The sequence below is a fragment of the Hyperolius riggenbachi genome, chromosome 8 (genome assembly GCF_040937935.1).
Source record: "Hyperolius riggenbachi isolate aHypRig1 chromosome 8, aHypRig1.pri, whole genome shotgun sequence".
Classification (NCBI taxonomy): Eukaryota; Metazoa; Chordata; class Amphibia; order Anura; family Hyperoliidae; genus Hyperolius; species Hyperolius riggenbachi.
In genome coordinates, this window is record NC_090653.1 from 225506910 (window position 1) to 225524176 (window position 17267).

The 17267-nt window shown below is 42.4% G+C and overlaps 1 protein-coding gene across 3 annotated transcripts in view; it reads left to right on the forward strand.

Moving 5' to 3' along the window:
• LOC137527601 (rho GTPase-activating protein 4-like) overlaps positions 1–17267 on the forward strand; it is a 222363-nt gene that overhangs the window by 96673 nt on the left and 108423 nt on the right. For all 3 annotated transcript variants that reach the window (XR_011023188.1, XM_068248223.1, XM_068248224.1), the window contains exon 2: positions 14787–14982. Coding sequence is in view for 2 of the 3 variants with exons in the window: in XM_068248223.1 (XP_068104324.1) it covers positions 14787–14982 (196 nt within the window). In the remaining variant the exon portion in view is untranslated. The remainder of the gene's footprint in view (positions 1–14786; positions 14983–17267) is intronic.

Consider the following 17267-nt stretch of genomic DNA (forward strand, 5'->3'; position numbering starts at 1 on the left):
CAGAGGAGTCAGAGGAAAAGAGTGCAGCCTGTGACATGCCAGCTTACACTGAACATTCCTGATGCACTCTGGTGCACCACTCTGCAAAGAGGAAATACAGTAAGGTGCTTCATACTAAATGTGTCCCAAGTATAAATGGGACCCTTCATCCCCCCTTTTTCTTATCTTCTTAATTAAAATTGCTTATAAAACATAATACTTGCCTTTATTTCTTGTACACACAGTAATATTTGTTTAGAGCGCCACCTGGTGGTTTAACTGGAAAGCTTTGTGAGTACTGTACCTGAAAGCCCATAGACCTATTTAAAAAGATGCAAGCAAGTTATTATAGTTGTTATTGTTGTATTGATAGTTGTTTGTCCATGATGTTTACAGAAGTAGAAGTATTGTTTTTCCTTTCTTTCCCACATTGCAATTGCTTATCTAGGATTTAAAAAATCGCGGAGTTCCCCTTTATGACTATTTTAGGGACAGGAGGTACTGTTTTCTCCTTATCCCTTCCCCAGGTTTGTGGGTACACTGCGTTTTAGGCTGAATGGGCCTTTAAGTGTCCCCAAATGTCCCACTGGTCTCTAATTAAGGGTCTGAATCATCTAACTGCTGTCTGGGATTAAACGTAGCTCTGCCTATGGATGGGCCAACCCTGTAATAATGTGTAAAGTAATGCCAGTCTGGGATCGCGCTGTGGCAGGAACGATCTGAAATACTCAGTATTTTCCTGTAGAGAGACAGAAATAGCATAGACTTTATAAACCCGGGGGCTAATTATAAATGAGTGATATGTTATGCCTTGCAGAACCCACTTCCATATCACAGTGCCTTTATGTATATATTACACTATACATAATATACCGTGTATTAACTCACCTGACGTCCCCTGCAGTTACTCTTCCCAACCCAAGCATGAGCGTCTCAGTTTTCTCTTTATTTATTTTGTGTTTTTTATTTATTTTTTTTTCCTACACCTGATATTTTAACTTTGTTATGAATAGCAAAGTATTAGCGAGGATTTCTGTAATTTTACTTAATCTAAGTGCAGAATATAGGAGATCTAAATATACCATCTGATAGAGGAGTAAGTACTATGCCTATAACTATTAATATTTCTTTTTTCGTGTCTGAAATCAGCGTCTGCAACTGAAAATTGAGTGTTTAAGAGACACTGAGGCGAAATTTTTTTTTATGATATAATGAATTGGTTGTGTAGTACAAACAAACAAACAAACACAGAACATTTATATCGCGCTTTTCTCCTGGCGGACTCAAAGCGCCAGAGCTGCAGCCACTAGGATGCGCTCTATAGGCAGTAGCAGTGTTAGGGAGACTTGCCTAAGGTCTCCTACTGAATAGGTGCTGGCTTACTGAACAGGCAGAGCCGAGATTCGAACCCTGGTCTCCCATGTCAGAGGCAGAGCCCTTAACCATTACACTTTCCAGCCACTCCTAGTAGTAGTGTAGTAGGGGTAATTACTAGAACATTGGTAGAAAAGAACAATATTCTCATATTTTTATTTTCAGTTATACAGCTTTTTTTTTTTTTTTTTTCTATAACATTGCATCATTCTCTAATATTTGCAGTTTACACATTACTCAGCATTCTACAGGCTCTAAAAGTTTTTACAGAACAGGCAGTGAACGTTTGACCTGTCCTGAACTGTTCTCTGCAAAAGAAAAACAAAATACAGCTGAGATAACCTAATCAGAAGTCAGAGCTCTCTGCAAAGTCACAGAGCTCAATGGCTATTTGCATAGATAATTGGAGTTTCTTAACTCTTCCTGTACTGGAAACAAATATTAGACTTATGTTTCTGCTCCTAATGCTTTATTTCTTAGCTGTACTACACATACAAATCATTATATCATATTTTTTTTTTCGCTTCAGTGTCTCTTTAAGTATTTGGTTACATGCCTCAAAGCAGCTGAAGAAGTTAAAGTGTAACTGTTGGGCATAAAATCAAAAATTGATTCTTTATTGTTATCTGGTAAACAAGTAATAAGGATGCTAACCAGGCAATCCAAAAGTTAAAATCTCTATTACTTTTCTTGTTGATAAATGATCATTCCTCAGTTGACTCTTATTTGGTACACACAACATTTGGTACATAAAAAGGAAGTTGCAGGGCATGCTGGGTTTTCCTTTTTTGCTTCTCTACTTCCCCTCAGACTTAACTAATACAGCCTGATTGGCTAAAGCCTCTTTCCCTTCCTTTTTTTCCCCTCCCACATCTCTGTTCCTCTCTAATTGGCCATTATTTCTCATGCTGAGACAATGCACTTTCTATAATGAAGGGCTGGCAAATCAGGCATAGGAGAGTAAGGCAGGAAATGAAATCAGGATTGGCTTCAAAATAGCCACAGTTAAAATGGGAAATGCTAAGAAGGATTTTCTCTTTTGTTTTAACTGTAGAAAAATCACTAAAATGAAAACGTGGACTTGGCTAACTTAATGTATAATGCTATTACGCACTCTACTCGGAGTGTTTTTTCTTTATTTTTGTATATCAATATTCATGTTTAATCTTGACTTTTTTTTTTTTCTTTTTTTTTCTCCTTAGTGTATACCGAACCTCAAATAAACTTGGCATGTTTTTTAAAAAAAAAAATCAAACCGTGTACAGTGCAATACATATGTTATGTAAGTAGAGCAAGTATTTATCTACTTATATATGTAGGGGGGTTCTGAGATAGTATGGCTGACAGCTCCTCTTTAACCACAGGCTGTGTGGATAGGCTGTTGCTGCAAGGCTTACCATCATCATTCTGCCCAGCTCATGAAACTACAGCGCATAGACATAGCTTTCCAATTGCTGAGCTATAGGAAATGGATGGGGATAGCACTTTAAGCAATATTTTTTTTTACTCTGGCTGTTTCCTTCCTGTAAAGAAAAAAAGTTTTGGAACAAGTTTAAGAAGTATTAAATGCAGCGCAAGGCTACGGTCTATTCACCGAGCAACAATCCTGCCCTAGTATGTGTACTGGTACCACCATGGTACCGCTAATATAATAATTGTCAATAATTCTAGTGGTTTATAGTGATTTTCACTGTGTGAATAGGTGTTCCCATTGACTACTATCAGGGACAGTTTTAGGTAAAATAGGGCCCTGGGCAATAATGAATGCAGAGCTCCTTACACTTTAGCACTGTACTGACAGTACACTTGTGACCTCTATAGTACCTGACTTGTGGCCTCCTAAGGAGCTTGAGCCGCTGGACCCAGTTTGACCCTATGGAAGCTATGGGCCAGATAACCATTGTAACCTGGGTGCCTGCTGAATGTTAGAAATATGCCTCCATCATGTTAGCTCGCTCTTCTTGACACTATCTGCATGGAGTTTGCATTTTCTCCCCGTGTATGTTTTGGTTTCCTCTTAACATATCTGAATAACTTACTGTTACTTGGTTCCACCCCTCCCCCCAAAAAATGACCTTGGACTATGACTGAATTAGACTGTGGGCTCCTCTGAGGGGAAGTTGGTGAGTTGACTACAAGCTCTATAAAGCCCTGTGGAAGATTTCAGTGCTCTAAATATGCATCATAATAATAATATTTTTCTAAAGAGGAACTTAGTGAAAATGACATATTGAATAAAATAGCTTTTACAATATGCATTTATAAAGGATTTAGTCAGGGTTTGCCTATTGTAAAATCCTTCCTCTCCCTGATGTACTTTCTGAAATGTATCACTGGTGGTGACATCTTTAGTCCTGTCAAATGATCTCTGCAGAATGTTCATTTCTACAGCTGGTAGAAAAGATCTCTGGTTTCCCAGAATGCTTGGGGAAAGGGGAGGGGATTCCACATAATAAGCAGCCTAGGCTCAACCGCATTGTGAGAGCTGGGCTACATACCAATACAGCTATAGAAAGTGTCTCCAATGCTAAAACCAGGATATAGTGGGTATCCTGAATCATTGACTGCATTCTACTATATGTTGTTATAGTTCCTCTTCAAGCACTTTCTCTGAACACTGAATGAACTATCCCATTACCATATATAGGAATTTCTACACAATGCTTAAAAACCACATGTCTAAAATCCATCCAACTGAAGGAGTCTTGGAGGGGGCTGTGCAGCATGGTTAGTTGACACCTCTTGGAGGGCTGTACGCAATGGTTCAGCATCCTGCCACTCCTGTCACTCTGTGTCTTCTGTGATGTGGCCTCCTGCTGGGGTCATGACATGTAACCCCTGCAGCCTCACAGCTCTCTCTGAAATCAGGACCTGTTCATTCAACAGCTAGGATACATCCAACCCTTGGGAGGACTTTGACACCAGATCTGTTTCAGAGGCTGGTCACGAAAACGGAGTAATCTAAGCAACTTCTCATTTTCAGGGGATAAAGTATTCCACGGAGGCCTGTGCTATCCCAGATATTCTGAGGCAGTGTTCAGAGAGGAATGAAGATGTTACATTGTCCAAAATTGCCCAAAAAAAGATTAGTTGCTTGCTTCTAATATGCCTTTTTTTTTTTTTTGCTGGTTTTCAGATACTCGTTTCATTATTAACTCATTAACATACTCAGAATAAATTGAACTCCAGGCAAACCGCTAAATACACAGATCAACCAGTCCTAGGATTCAGATTCATTATAATCAGCACTGCAATAAACCTGCATGTGCTGAGTTGTAATGGCTGCGATTGCACTTTGCTGGCTGCATGGACTGATTGACAGTGGAGGGTAGTGTGGAGGGTATTTGTTTATCCATTTGCATAAAACACACAGAGATGTCTTTTGTGGGTTTTGCACTTACATGTGATACTGCGCTGCCTACACTGTACATGTGCTGCGGCTGCAACCATTCAATGCCCAACTGACAGTCTGCACATGTGAAATGGGTGTGAAAGCACTGGTAGCACTGGGCAGTATATACAAATGCACCTTCAGCTGCTTTTACAGACAGTAGCTGGGGCGATCTGACAATAGCTAAAGTACAGCGCTGCGTAATATGTTGGCGCTTTATAAATACAATAAATAAATAACCACCTTTAATTATGTGGTTTGTATATCGTATATAAGCATAGAAATATATATAATGTGTGTGTGTGTGTGTGTATATATTTATTTATTGTATTTATAAAGCGACAACATATTACGCAGCGCTGGACATTAGTTTAGGTTACAGACAATATTTAGGGGTGACATACAGCAATATGACAATACAAGAAAACCAGATCACGCAGCACAATATGAGCACAAGGCAATGCTTAGTCGGTCACTGGATGGAGCATGGATATATATATATGTATATATATATGTATGTATGTATGTGTATATGTATGTGTATATGTATATATATATATATATATATATGTATGTGTATATATATATATATATATTCTCAGCGCCATGGAATATGTTGGCGCTTTATAAATCAATTACACACACACACACACACACACACACACACACACACACACACACACACACACACACACACACACACACACACGTATGTTGTCACTCCCGTCTATATTTAGGATGCCTTCTAGCAGCTGTAGCGTTGGATGTAAAGCCAGCTGTTGTTTCCTGTGAGCAGAGTGCCTCCGTCTTGCTGTAGAAGGCAAGTGACCTGTCACACATCAGACTTCATTAAGCAGAGGTCATATGGTGCTGAGGGGGTTGTGGTTCAAAAGTCAATGCCCTGGTGCAGGGGAATCTGCACTTAACACCAGCTGTCATTCTCAGGCTTAGGAGGAGGAGGAAGAAGATGATCAGCTATTAGTGGAATAGTAAATGGGTCAGGCAGTGAATCTTCCTTGTTCCCTAGAGACCACCCCTTTTATCTGTAGTTCAGGAATGTATTTAACCTGATGAGAGTTCTGTGCTTCTCAATCTGGTAACAATGTTTTTTATAATCTTGCTAATAATGTAATTCTCAACTCTGGACAAACCCTGGTGAGATCAACTCCCACCAATATTGTCTATGAATAAGCAGTCACATGGCCCTTCAGTCTCTGTGCTATGTATTTAGGAAATGGATGTGCCAGCAGTTATTACAACAAAACATTTATTAAGTTATTCTCTCCCATAGGACCAGTACATAGTGATGTGTAGAGGGGAAAAAGTTATGTGACCATAAATGCCAAACTGGCGGCTTTTCAGTTTTGGTTTAAACGTGTCCAGGGTTGGAGCTGTGTTGATTGGGTTTGGTAAGGCATTCCAAAGGGTAGGCAGCATGACAGAAAGCTCTGGCTCCAAAGGTTTTTAGTTAGACTCTGGAAGTGGTCAAGTTATTAGATCCTCTTGATCTGAGGTTGTGGGTGGTGTGACACAGTTGCAAAAATCCTTTAGGTATCCGGGGCCTAGGTTGTGTAGTGATTTACAAATGACCTTCAATCTGCTCAAAAATTAGCTGTGGAAGTGGATCTGGAGATCCATTCTCCTAATCTATACAACAATTGATGGAGTGGAATTATATAAAAAGGGCTTATTTTTGACACTAGGGAATATGTCACACAGGGGACTGAGTCACCGCTAGTACTTAGCAGTTGGCTGATGGTGTAATGGTTAAGGGCTCTGCCTCTGACACAGGAGACCAGGGTTCGAATCTCGGCTCTGCCTGTTCAGTAAGCCAGCACTAATTCAGTAGGAGACCTTTGGCAAGTCTCCCTTACACTGCTACTGCCAATAGAGCGCGCCCTAGTGGCTGCTGCTCTGCTCTGGCACTTTGAGTCCGCAAGGAGAAAAGCGCAATATAAATGTTATTTGTCTTGTCTTGTCTACTAATAATGACCACGAATTGCTGTGCAAACTTCCTATCACTAGCACATGCCTTCAAATATGTGGAAGTGTTTTTGCAGTTACTAGTGTTGCTATGATGGAGTGGCTTATGTGGCGCGTCCCCGAGGCCATATGGGGGACTGAGGGGCACTGCAGTCTCCAGGAGGGTATATGTGGGGAGGCCAGTCTCGGTCACTGTGCTTTCAAATGTCTTTGTGTATCCAGTTGACATCTATCAACTAATTAGGACTCTCACCCTGCAACTCTTTTAAGCTTAAAATTTGTCCAGAACAGTATAGTCGCACTGTTTCTATGTTCTCCCCATGTCTGTTTTCTCAGGCACTCTTGTGGCCCATACTCACGGGATACAATTGTCGCCGCAACCACGTGGCGCGCACCTCTTGTGGCGACAGGTCGCCCGTGAGTATGGAGCGCGCGTCCCGAACCGTTGCTCATCGCTGCTGTCGCCAGGCGATTGGCGCGGTCAATCGCCTAGCGAAAGTTGCCGCCGCAACTGTCGCTAGTCCGCGTGTGTATGCGGACTAGCGACAGCCACCCACACACAGCACACAGAGCTTCCGGCGGGGGGAAGGAACCTCGGCGACAGCTTCCGCCGCATCGCTAATCCCTCTGCTGCCGTGTGGATGTAGAGGGACTTGACGACCAGCTGTTGCCGAGCTGTCGCGCACACGCTCCCGTGTGCTAGCGACAGCTACAAATGTAGCTCATGTGTACCCAGCATTAGATTCCTCCTATATCCCAAAACCATAGTGATATGATTGTGTATTAAGCACTGCAGAAGGTGTTGGCACTACAAATATCCTCTATAATATTCTCCCTGTGTCCCTGCGTCACGTTGTCCCTGTGTAGCTGGGTCCATGCTTTTTGCTACTGCACAAGTGCCCAGCCTCAGAAAGACAGGAAGACAGGGCCAGGGAGCCGGGCGGGCGTGTGAGCGGGCGGCCGGGTGTGCGTAGTAACATGCGGCGGGGGCGGGGAGAAGCACAGACCTATAGCCCGTTTTTAAATGGGTCTGTTAGTACATAATAATACGTTTGCAGCCCTGTATACTTTTGTACCACGCAAATCATTTTGACATGATCAATATGGTGCAGATTCATTTAAATTTAAAGGGAACCTTAACTGAGAGTGATATGGATGTTTCCTGTTAACCAATATCAGTTGCCTGGCAGTCCAGCTGATCTCTGTGGCTGCAATAGTGGCTGAATCACACCCTGAAACAAGCATGCAGCTAATCCAGTCTGACTTCAGTCAGAGCACCTGATCTGCATGCTTGTTCAGGGGCTGTGGCTAAAAGTATTAGAGACACAGGATCAGCAAGCGATTCAGGCAACTGGTATTATTTTAAAAGGAAAAATCCATATCCTTCTCAGTTTAGGTTCCCGTTTAACAACTTGTCTGATCTCATGTTAAGTTGATGACACTCTCAAAATCGATTAGAAGAAGGAGATTTCAGGCTGTATCAAACAAAATAAGAGTCTGAAGAAAATTGTTTATAGCCACCAGTGGAAAGCTCTCTAATTACACCACTAGGTGGAGCTTTGAAGAAGCATCAGGATTTCATATCTGACATTTCTTATTTTTCTGCTTAAAAAAACCCAAAATGCTTATTATATGGAATCTAACATCTGATCTATTAGAAATGTGTGACCATTGGCAACCTAATGCTGTAACCAGAGGGAACAGTCAGCTTTAGAGCCAACAAACTGGCATTTGTACTTGTTAAGTCAGTCATGGATGCCTCCATACTCCCTCCTATGTACATAAAAGCTTTGTGTGTACTGAGCTTTTGGCTGAATGCACTATTTATACTCAAACACGTGATTGTGACTTCTTGGTTTAAAGGCCTCTTGTAAACACGTCCTGCAGCTTGTAGGAAGTTGTGAACTGTAACAAAAAGATGTTACCGAAATGGCTAGCCGGGGCTAATTGTCTCAATGGATTAGACAAACATAGTGTAAATTGCTCTTTAATTGTATTTCAGGAGAATGCCCCCTCTTCAAGCTTGGCTGACCATCACAACAACTGCTGATGTCCTGGAGGGGGAACATGCAGAGACAGTGTCTTTTGTTACACATAGCCAGTGCTGTCATCTTCTGGCAGGAGCGTCGCTGTGCATGGGAGCGAAAGAGGCTGAATTTTGCCCCGCAGGGTAGCATGACTTTACAGTTCAGTATATTCCTGTAAACTGTATGATACAAGGAGGCAAGCGCAGGCCCACTCACTGCCCTGACCTCACTCGGACTTTTAAAAATTAATATGCCCTGGCAAATTCTCTTTGCTTTAAGATGATAAAGTTGAAACAATAGGGTCTAGCTGTCAGTGGTGTGTCTGTAGGAAGATCTTCATCAGACCCTTAATGTTTAGTGAAAAATGTGTCAAATGGTGTTTCACGACGCAGGCCACCAACGGCGATGGTTTGGGTTTTTTTAATTGACCACCATGTTGGATCATATCGTAGAGGACTGTTCCGATCCTCATTGAGTTTTACGGTAATTTGCAGCAATCATGTAAATGATCGTTTACACAGTTGTTCGTATCCGATGATCCCAGCGATGCTTGCAGATTCGGCCACTTGGACTGGGAAACAATTGTTCGTCTGCGGACATACCCGATCCAACTGCCGTGCGTACATAGCTTTAAAGCCGAACTGCAGATTCGAAATAAATACATTGTTTCACTTACCTGGGGCTTCCCCAAGCCCCCAGCAGCCGTTCTGTCCCGCGCCGAGTCTCCACGAGTCTCCGTTCCCCCGCCGCCAGCTAGTTTCGGTTTCACCGCCGGGCCACTGTGCCTGCGCGGCTCTGGCCACGCGTATCCTTTCTTTGCATTCCCCGCTATTGCAGAGGGGAAAGGATACGCTTGGCTGGGCTGCGCTGGCCTCGACTTACAAGTCGAGGTACGGACCGGAGCGGCGGCGGGGGAACGGAGACTCGTGGAGACTCGGCGCGGGACCGGGCAGCTGCTGGGGGCTTACAGGTAAGTGAAACAATGTATTCATTCCGAATCTGCAGTTCCGCTTTAAGTGGCATGAAACTCAGCATTTCCTCTTTGTTTTAAAAGATTATTTACAGCATAAAACCTACTACCACAAAAAAAAAAAAAAAAAAAAAAAAAAAAAATTATAACAGAACAGCATTCAAACAGTTAAACACAGCACTATTTGGTGGAAAGCTACTTGCTTCAGTGGGCAGCTTCTGGCTGCATCTGAAGAGGTGATAACCTTATCTTTTTTTTACATTCCTTTGTCAGTAAACATTCGCAAACTGCGGAAACTGAGCTGTACTGAGCTGAGAAACAGAAAGAGCTGAAAAGTGATTACTAGATTTTAATATATAAATACAGCAGCTAAGCAATAAAATGCAATGGCAGCTTTCTGAAAATGTTCAATATTCTAGGCTCAAAGTGTCAGATTCTAATCAGCTAATTAATCCAAAACACCCGCAAAGGGTTCCTATTTCATATATTAGTTTCACTTTTTAAGTTGAATTACTGAAATAAATTGACTTTTGCATGATGTTTTCAGTTTCACCTGTGTGTAATATGAAGGACTACCAAAAGTATCTGTTCAAAGTATATTCACTCAGTATACCCTTCTACTAGAGAGAGTTGGTAAGAGTGTACAATCAAGATTATATCATTCATGGGCACCTGGAGATCCTGCACTGCCCAGCTGCCATAGCAAGCCTGCCAGTCTAGGATAGAAGGAACAGTGCAGCAGCAGTCACATGACTTGTTTCATTTCCACCTATTGTAAAAGCAATGTTATTTTTCTTGCTTCATGCCGGCTTCACACTGCACATTGGTGGCGGAAGTCTTTGCTGGATCGATCTATCATGCCTGAGAATAGTTTTATTTAGCTTACTTTATTGGAAGCACTCAGGTTTTGTACTTGGCCTTTGCAGCTAAATAATTGAATTAGTTAAATATGTGTCCCATGTTCCTGTGTATATGGACATTCAGGCCTCTTTTATGTATGAAGTCCTTTGCCTTCGTGCTGCTGCAGACATACACAATATTCACAGAGAACGGAATGGCTTTAGAGCAGCACATGTATGTGTCTCCTTTGCATGGTCAGAGTCAGCTCTGAGCCCAATCTTCAGTACTACAAAGCAGCAGTGTAACCACTGCACCACGCTGAATGCATATTGCGTGAGTGCAGCTCAACCACAGCTGTGATGCTCTGGTTAAAAACTGACAATAGAGGAAGCAAGCACTACCAGCCTGCTGCCAGGGCTTTCCATAGACCCTGAAAAGCTGTATGTGAAAGACAAGCTGCATGTACAAAAATTAGAACACATTTTTCAACCATTTTATCCTGGTTCTGATCTGACCTACTTCTGCAGCGTTTAATTTTTTTTGTCTTGATTGAGTATAGTGGAGATGGGGGTAGGGTAAAATTATATTTCACCTTGAAGGTTCTGTCTCTAGTGGCATTTCTCCATAGTGATGCTTCCTTCCATCCCCACCTATCATTTAGGTGTCAGCCTATCAAGTGTAATAGGCACTCCTCTGACACCCAGATGATCTCTGCCAGCAGGAGTGCTGTGAGGAAGAGCCAGCGGAAGAATATCATTGTAAATTCCAGACAGTAGCTGCTGCTTAGGTAAGTATGTCAGATGTTAACATTTTAAGGGAGTACGATTTATTTAAAGCACACCTGAAGTGAGAGGGATATGGAGGCTGACATATTTATTTCATTTTAAACAAGCCAGGTTTCCCCGTTGTTCTGTTGATCCGCTGTCTATACTTTTAGCCACAGACTATACGTTTAGCCATATAAATCAAAATCTTTATTTTCGCCAAGCACGACTGGGCCGTGCCTGGAATTGGTCTTGGCACATACAGGGTACTGATACAGGATATAGATACAGATACAGGACAAGTCAAACAGTCAGAAAGGAACAGAACCTAGTTACAACACAAAAAACACTCAAACTCTCCAAAAAGTCAGCTTGAGCTAGGGCGCCGTCTATCCACGTGCAGAGTGCCTCAGTGCGGACATGGTGTTGTGGAGTGGGGATGGGCAGTTACGTGGAGAGAGTTCAGAAGGTTGACAGCCGAGGGAAAGAAACTGTTTTTATGCCTTGAGGTCTTGGTGAAGATGGACCGGAACCGGATCCTCCGGCTCGAGGGTAGCTGACTAAAGAAGCGATGGCCTGGGTGTGAGGGATCGCTGGTGATCTTTAATGCTCTGGAGTACAGCCTGGAGTGGTAAAGGAGGTCCAGTGAGGGAAGGGATCTCCCGATGATCCTCTCCGCTGATCTGATGACCCTCTGCAGTTTGAGTCTGTCGCTGGCAGAGGAGCTGGCGTACCAAACCAGGATGGAAGAGCATAGGACAGATTCTATTGTAGCGGAGTAGAAGTTTGTCAGAAGTTTTTGGGCCATGCCAAACTTTTTTAGTTGGCGTAGAAAGAAAAGTCGCTGTTGGGCTTTCCTCTGTGTGGAGGCAGTGTTGGCCTTCCACCTCAGGTCATTGGAGATGGTTGTGCCCAGAAGGCGGACGCTGGGGACTCTTTCCACCTCCTTGCCATCGATGCATATAGTCTATACTTTTAGCCAACAAGCATGCCGATCAGGTTTTTCTGACTGAAGTCTCACTGGATTAGCTGCATGCCTGTTTCAGGTGTGTGATTCAGACACTACTGCAGCCAAAGAAATCAGCAGGTCAGCAAGGCAATGGGAATTGTTTAAAAGGAAATTAATGTGGCAGCCTCCATATCTCTCTCATTTCAGATGTACTTTAACCACTTAAGTCTGTCTGGACTAATATATCCATCCAGATAGCCTGCCTTGCTGCTGCTGAGCCAGGCACGCAATCCTGCGTGCTCCCGCTGCCTTCCGTTAGCCTGGAGATCAATGAATGGGAACACAGTTCCCATTCATTGATCGAAGTCCACGTATGAAAGACCGACACCGTCAGCGAGACGGCTCCGTCTTTCATAAATCCCCTTCTGCCCCATCCACGCCTTACTTCCGCTTGCGTAGTAATACTACGCGTGCCCAAGTATGATCTGAGGGCATCTTGTTGCCAAATAGTAATATTACATCTAGAAATAAAAATTTCCAGGTAATTACATTTTTTTACTGTTACTTACCTCCCGCACTCTCCAATAGCTACACAAAAATTTTTTGTAAAAAACAAAAAACAAAAACAAGATATAGATCATTTCAGTGTTCTAAGTAGTGATAAAGTTATTGGCGAATAAATAGGAGGTGAAAGTTGCTCGGATGCAAGGTGAAACAACATTGTAGGCTGAAGTGGTTAATGGGCTGTGAAAACGGGTCACCCTTTCATTTGGGTGCAGCGTCTTGGGTGAAGAGACCTTTTACAATAACTTTTTTTTTTCTTCTTTTTTTTTTGTTTTTGTTTCAAAAGTTTTTTAGCTGTAAACTAGTCACAATTAGTAAACAGTGAATTGAAAAATTGAAATGCATATTATAGAACCTCACAGGGGTTATCAACATTAGCATAAAGGTAATCTCTTTTTTTAGAATCACAACGAGCCCTTGATTTGCCCTTAACCCCAGGTCACCCTCTGGTAGTACTTAACCGTAATCGCACTCTCCCATACCTAATGCTAGATACACACAATGCAATTTCCCATTAGATTGAAACAATAATTTCCAACATGTTCAGTCTGCTCCAGATACATAATGGGATAAATTTTGAGCAGTAGTGATGTGAAAATCGATCCCAGGAGCAGATAAGACATGTCAGAAATTATTGTTTCGACCAATCGATCTGACAGAAATTACATAGGGTGCACCTAGCATTACGCTGCTTTTAACCCCTTCAGTACACATATCCTCCTTTTTTTTTTTCTTCCAGAAAACTGTTACTATCCTGAACTCTTTTTTTCTTAACAGCTACCCTAATCTCTACACTTTAATTGATGCTAACCTACTTACAGATCCATCATAAAATCTAATACTTTCACCTAACTTCCTAAAGCTCGACACAAAGATCTCATTATGCTAACCTGCCTTTACCTTCCTATGGTTGACTTACAGTCTAGCATGGGGGCTGCTGCTACTCCAGATATTAGGCATCCAAGCCAATGGGCACTCATTTACTCAGTCTTCTGGCACCACGTTTCTGTGCCCTAAAACCACCAAATCATGTTTGCCCAACTTTGAACAGATCAGGTGACATTCCTACATATGTGTAGGCAGTATAAGCTAAGCAAGGATCACTTGGGTGGCAAAAGTTGTGTGCACAAGCTTGCTGCTGTAATATAAAATCAAGTGGATGTGCCCTTATATCCTTGGAGTTTTCTTGACTTCACTTCAGGTAAGAAGGTCAAGCCACTCCCCCAAGCTCCATACATCAGCTTCTACGCCAGTAAAGACCAGTATGGTAAGGGGTTGTTATCACAGTTGGGTTCTGGTAGGACATTTGCAATCTACTGTTGACATGACTGGTAGTACGGTGGCATAAGTCTTGGGTGAAAGTCTATGTATAATGCAACTTGAGTCTCTATTTAACTTATTAGCAGCTTCAAAGGCATTACCTTGTTTGAGAGAAGTGCTCTGCTTTTGACCTCAGCTGGCAGAACTCATTGTGCTGTAAATTCTTGGAATCCTTTGATGACTCTCTGCTAGCAGAGGATATAGAAACTGACAACATAAGGCTTCTGTTTCTGTCTCACACTGCCCCTAATGACAAGTAGCCATAAATACACATTACAGCAGTACTAATTAGAAGCAATAAAGAGTAACAAAGAAAAAATAAAGTGATAAAATAAATTGGCCTGGAGCACTTGCAAGCCTCTAAATAAATTGGCTGCTAAAGGGTTAAAGGTCCCCTTCAGCTAGTAACACAGATTATAAATGGCAAAATATTTGTTGTTCACTGAGCTACTTCAATCGGAAAAGGGAACCTGGTCTTGTCTCTTTTGAAATATCTGTTTTTGTGATGGAAATTTGTTGGACCAAAGCTGAATCCTGTTGTGCGGATATAAACTTTGCTGTGCAAATAACAAGAGCTTATCCAAATGCCAACTAACCAAGTGGTCTTTCTCCCGCCTCTCTCTAGAGATCCGCAGCCAGTTGATTGAGCAGGTGAAATGCCTGGATGTGCAGGTGGACTTCCGCCAGCTGTTACTGCAAGACATGAGCGAGTTCCTGCGCAGGAAGGCTGAGATCAACCTGGAGTATTCCCGAAGTCTGGAGAAACTGAGCGAACGCTTCTCTGCCAAGATCCGCAACTCCAAGGAGCACCATAGCTTCAGGTAATAATAATACTTGTAACATTTGTATAGCATGTTTCTCCTGTCGGACTCAAAGCGCTCAAGAGCTGCAGCCACTAAGGGTGCACTCAAGGGGACACCCTGCAGTGTTGGAAGTCTTGCCCAAGGATTTCTTACTGAATAGCTACTGACTCTAGAGCCAGGATTCAAACCCAGCTCTCCCATGTCAAAAGGCAGAGCCTTTTTTCAGTACACTATCCAGCCATTGTTCACTGTCCAGCTACTGTACACTATCCAGGTGACTGTTTATACTGAAAGCTCAACTCCAAGCATAAAGACACACCATTTAGTGCCCATTAAAGCTGGTGTGCTTCAATGCAGGGCTCTGTGTTTTACGCATGGCACTTGCATTGCTCTCTGGTGTAGCACTGCGTTGTGCACGGAAATGCATGCAGCACTGCGTTGTCTGAACATAGTGCTGTGCAACTGCCATTAGCAATGACTTTATGACTTGTCCGTTGCAACTTGAACAGAACAAATGACTGGGTCTCGACCTGGATTTATGCAATTATACTTGATTTATTAGTAGTACAGCCACTAGATATCACAATGTTTCGGCATGCAGGCCTTTATCAAATGCTGATGCAACTGGCATATCTGAACATGGGTTCCGGAGGTATTCATTCCGTGGATGGTGACGGCATATACACTGACACCACTCACAGCATTGAACACCATAGATGGTAGTGTTAAGGAGACACTGAAGCGAAAAAAAAATATGATATAATGAATAGGTTGTGTACTATGGATAATTACTAGAAGATTAGCAGCAAAGAAAATATTCTCATATATTTATTTTCAGGTATATAGTGTTTTTTCTAACATTGCAGCATTCTACAGGATCTTCTCAAAAAATTAGCATATTGTGATAAAGTTCATTATTTTCTGTAATGTACTGATAAACATTAGACTTTCATATATTTTAGATTCATTACACACAACTGAAGTAGTTCAAGCCTTTTATTGTTTTTCTTATTGATGATTTTGGCATACAGCTCATGAAAACCCAAATTTCCTATCTCAAAAAATTAGCATATTTCATCCGACCAATAAAAGAAAAGTGTTTTTAAAACAAAAAAAGTCAACCTTCAAATAATTATGTTCAGTTATGCACTCAATACTTGGTCGGGAATCGTTTTGCAGAAATGACTGCTTCAATGCGGCGTGACATGGAGGCAATCAGCCTGTGGCACTGCTCAGGTGTTATGGAGGCCCAGGATGCTTCGATAGCAGCCTTAAAGGGGAACTGAAGAGAGAGGTATATGGAGGCTGTCATGTTTATTTCCTTTTAATCAATACCAGTTGCCTGGCAGCCCTGCTGGTCTATTTCTCTGCAGTAGTATCTGATTAAAACCAGAAACAAGCATGCAGCTAGTCTTGTCAGAACAGACTTATAAGTCTGAACCACTGAAACACCTGATCTGCTGCATGCTTGTTCAGGGGCTATGGCTAATAGTATTAGAGGCAGAGGATCAGCAGGGCTGCCAGGCAACTGGTATTGTCTAAAAGGAAACAAACATGACAGCCTCCATATACCTCTCTCTTCAGTTCCCCTTTAAGCTCATCCAGAGTGTTGGGTCTTGCGTCTCTCAACTTTCTCTTCACAATATCCCACAGATTCTCTATGGGGTTCAGGTCAGGAGAGTTGGCAGGCCAATTGAGCACAGTAATACCATGGTCAGTAAACCATTTACCAGTGGTTTTGGCACTGTTAGTAGGTGCCAGGTCATGCTGAAAAATGAAATCTTCATCTCCATAAAGCTTTTCAGCAGATGGAAGCATGAACCCACTTTTGAACTAGAAACAGCGGCAGAAGCGCCTGACCTGGGCTACAGAGAAGCAGCACTGGACTGTTGCTCAGTGGTCCAAAGTACTTTTTTTCGGATGAAAGCAACTTTTACATGTCATTCGGAAATCAAGGTGCCAGAGTCTGGAGGAAGACTGGGGAGAGGGAAATGCCAAAATGCCTGAAGTCCAGTGTCAAGTACCCACAGTCAGTGATGGTCTGGGGTGCCTTGTCAGCTGCTGGTGTTGGTCCACTGTGTTTTATCAAGGGCAGGGTCAATGCAGCTAGCTATCAGGAGATTTTGGAGCACTTCATGCTTCCATCTGCTGAAAAGCTTTATGGAGATGAAGATTTCATTTCTCAGCACGACCTGGCACCTGCTCACAGTGCCAAAACTACTGGTAAATGGTTTACTGACCATGGTATTACTGTGCTCAATTGGCCTGCCAACTCTCCTGACCTGAACCCCATAGAGAATCTG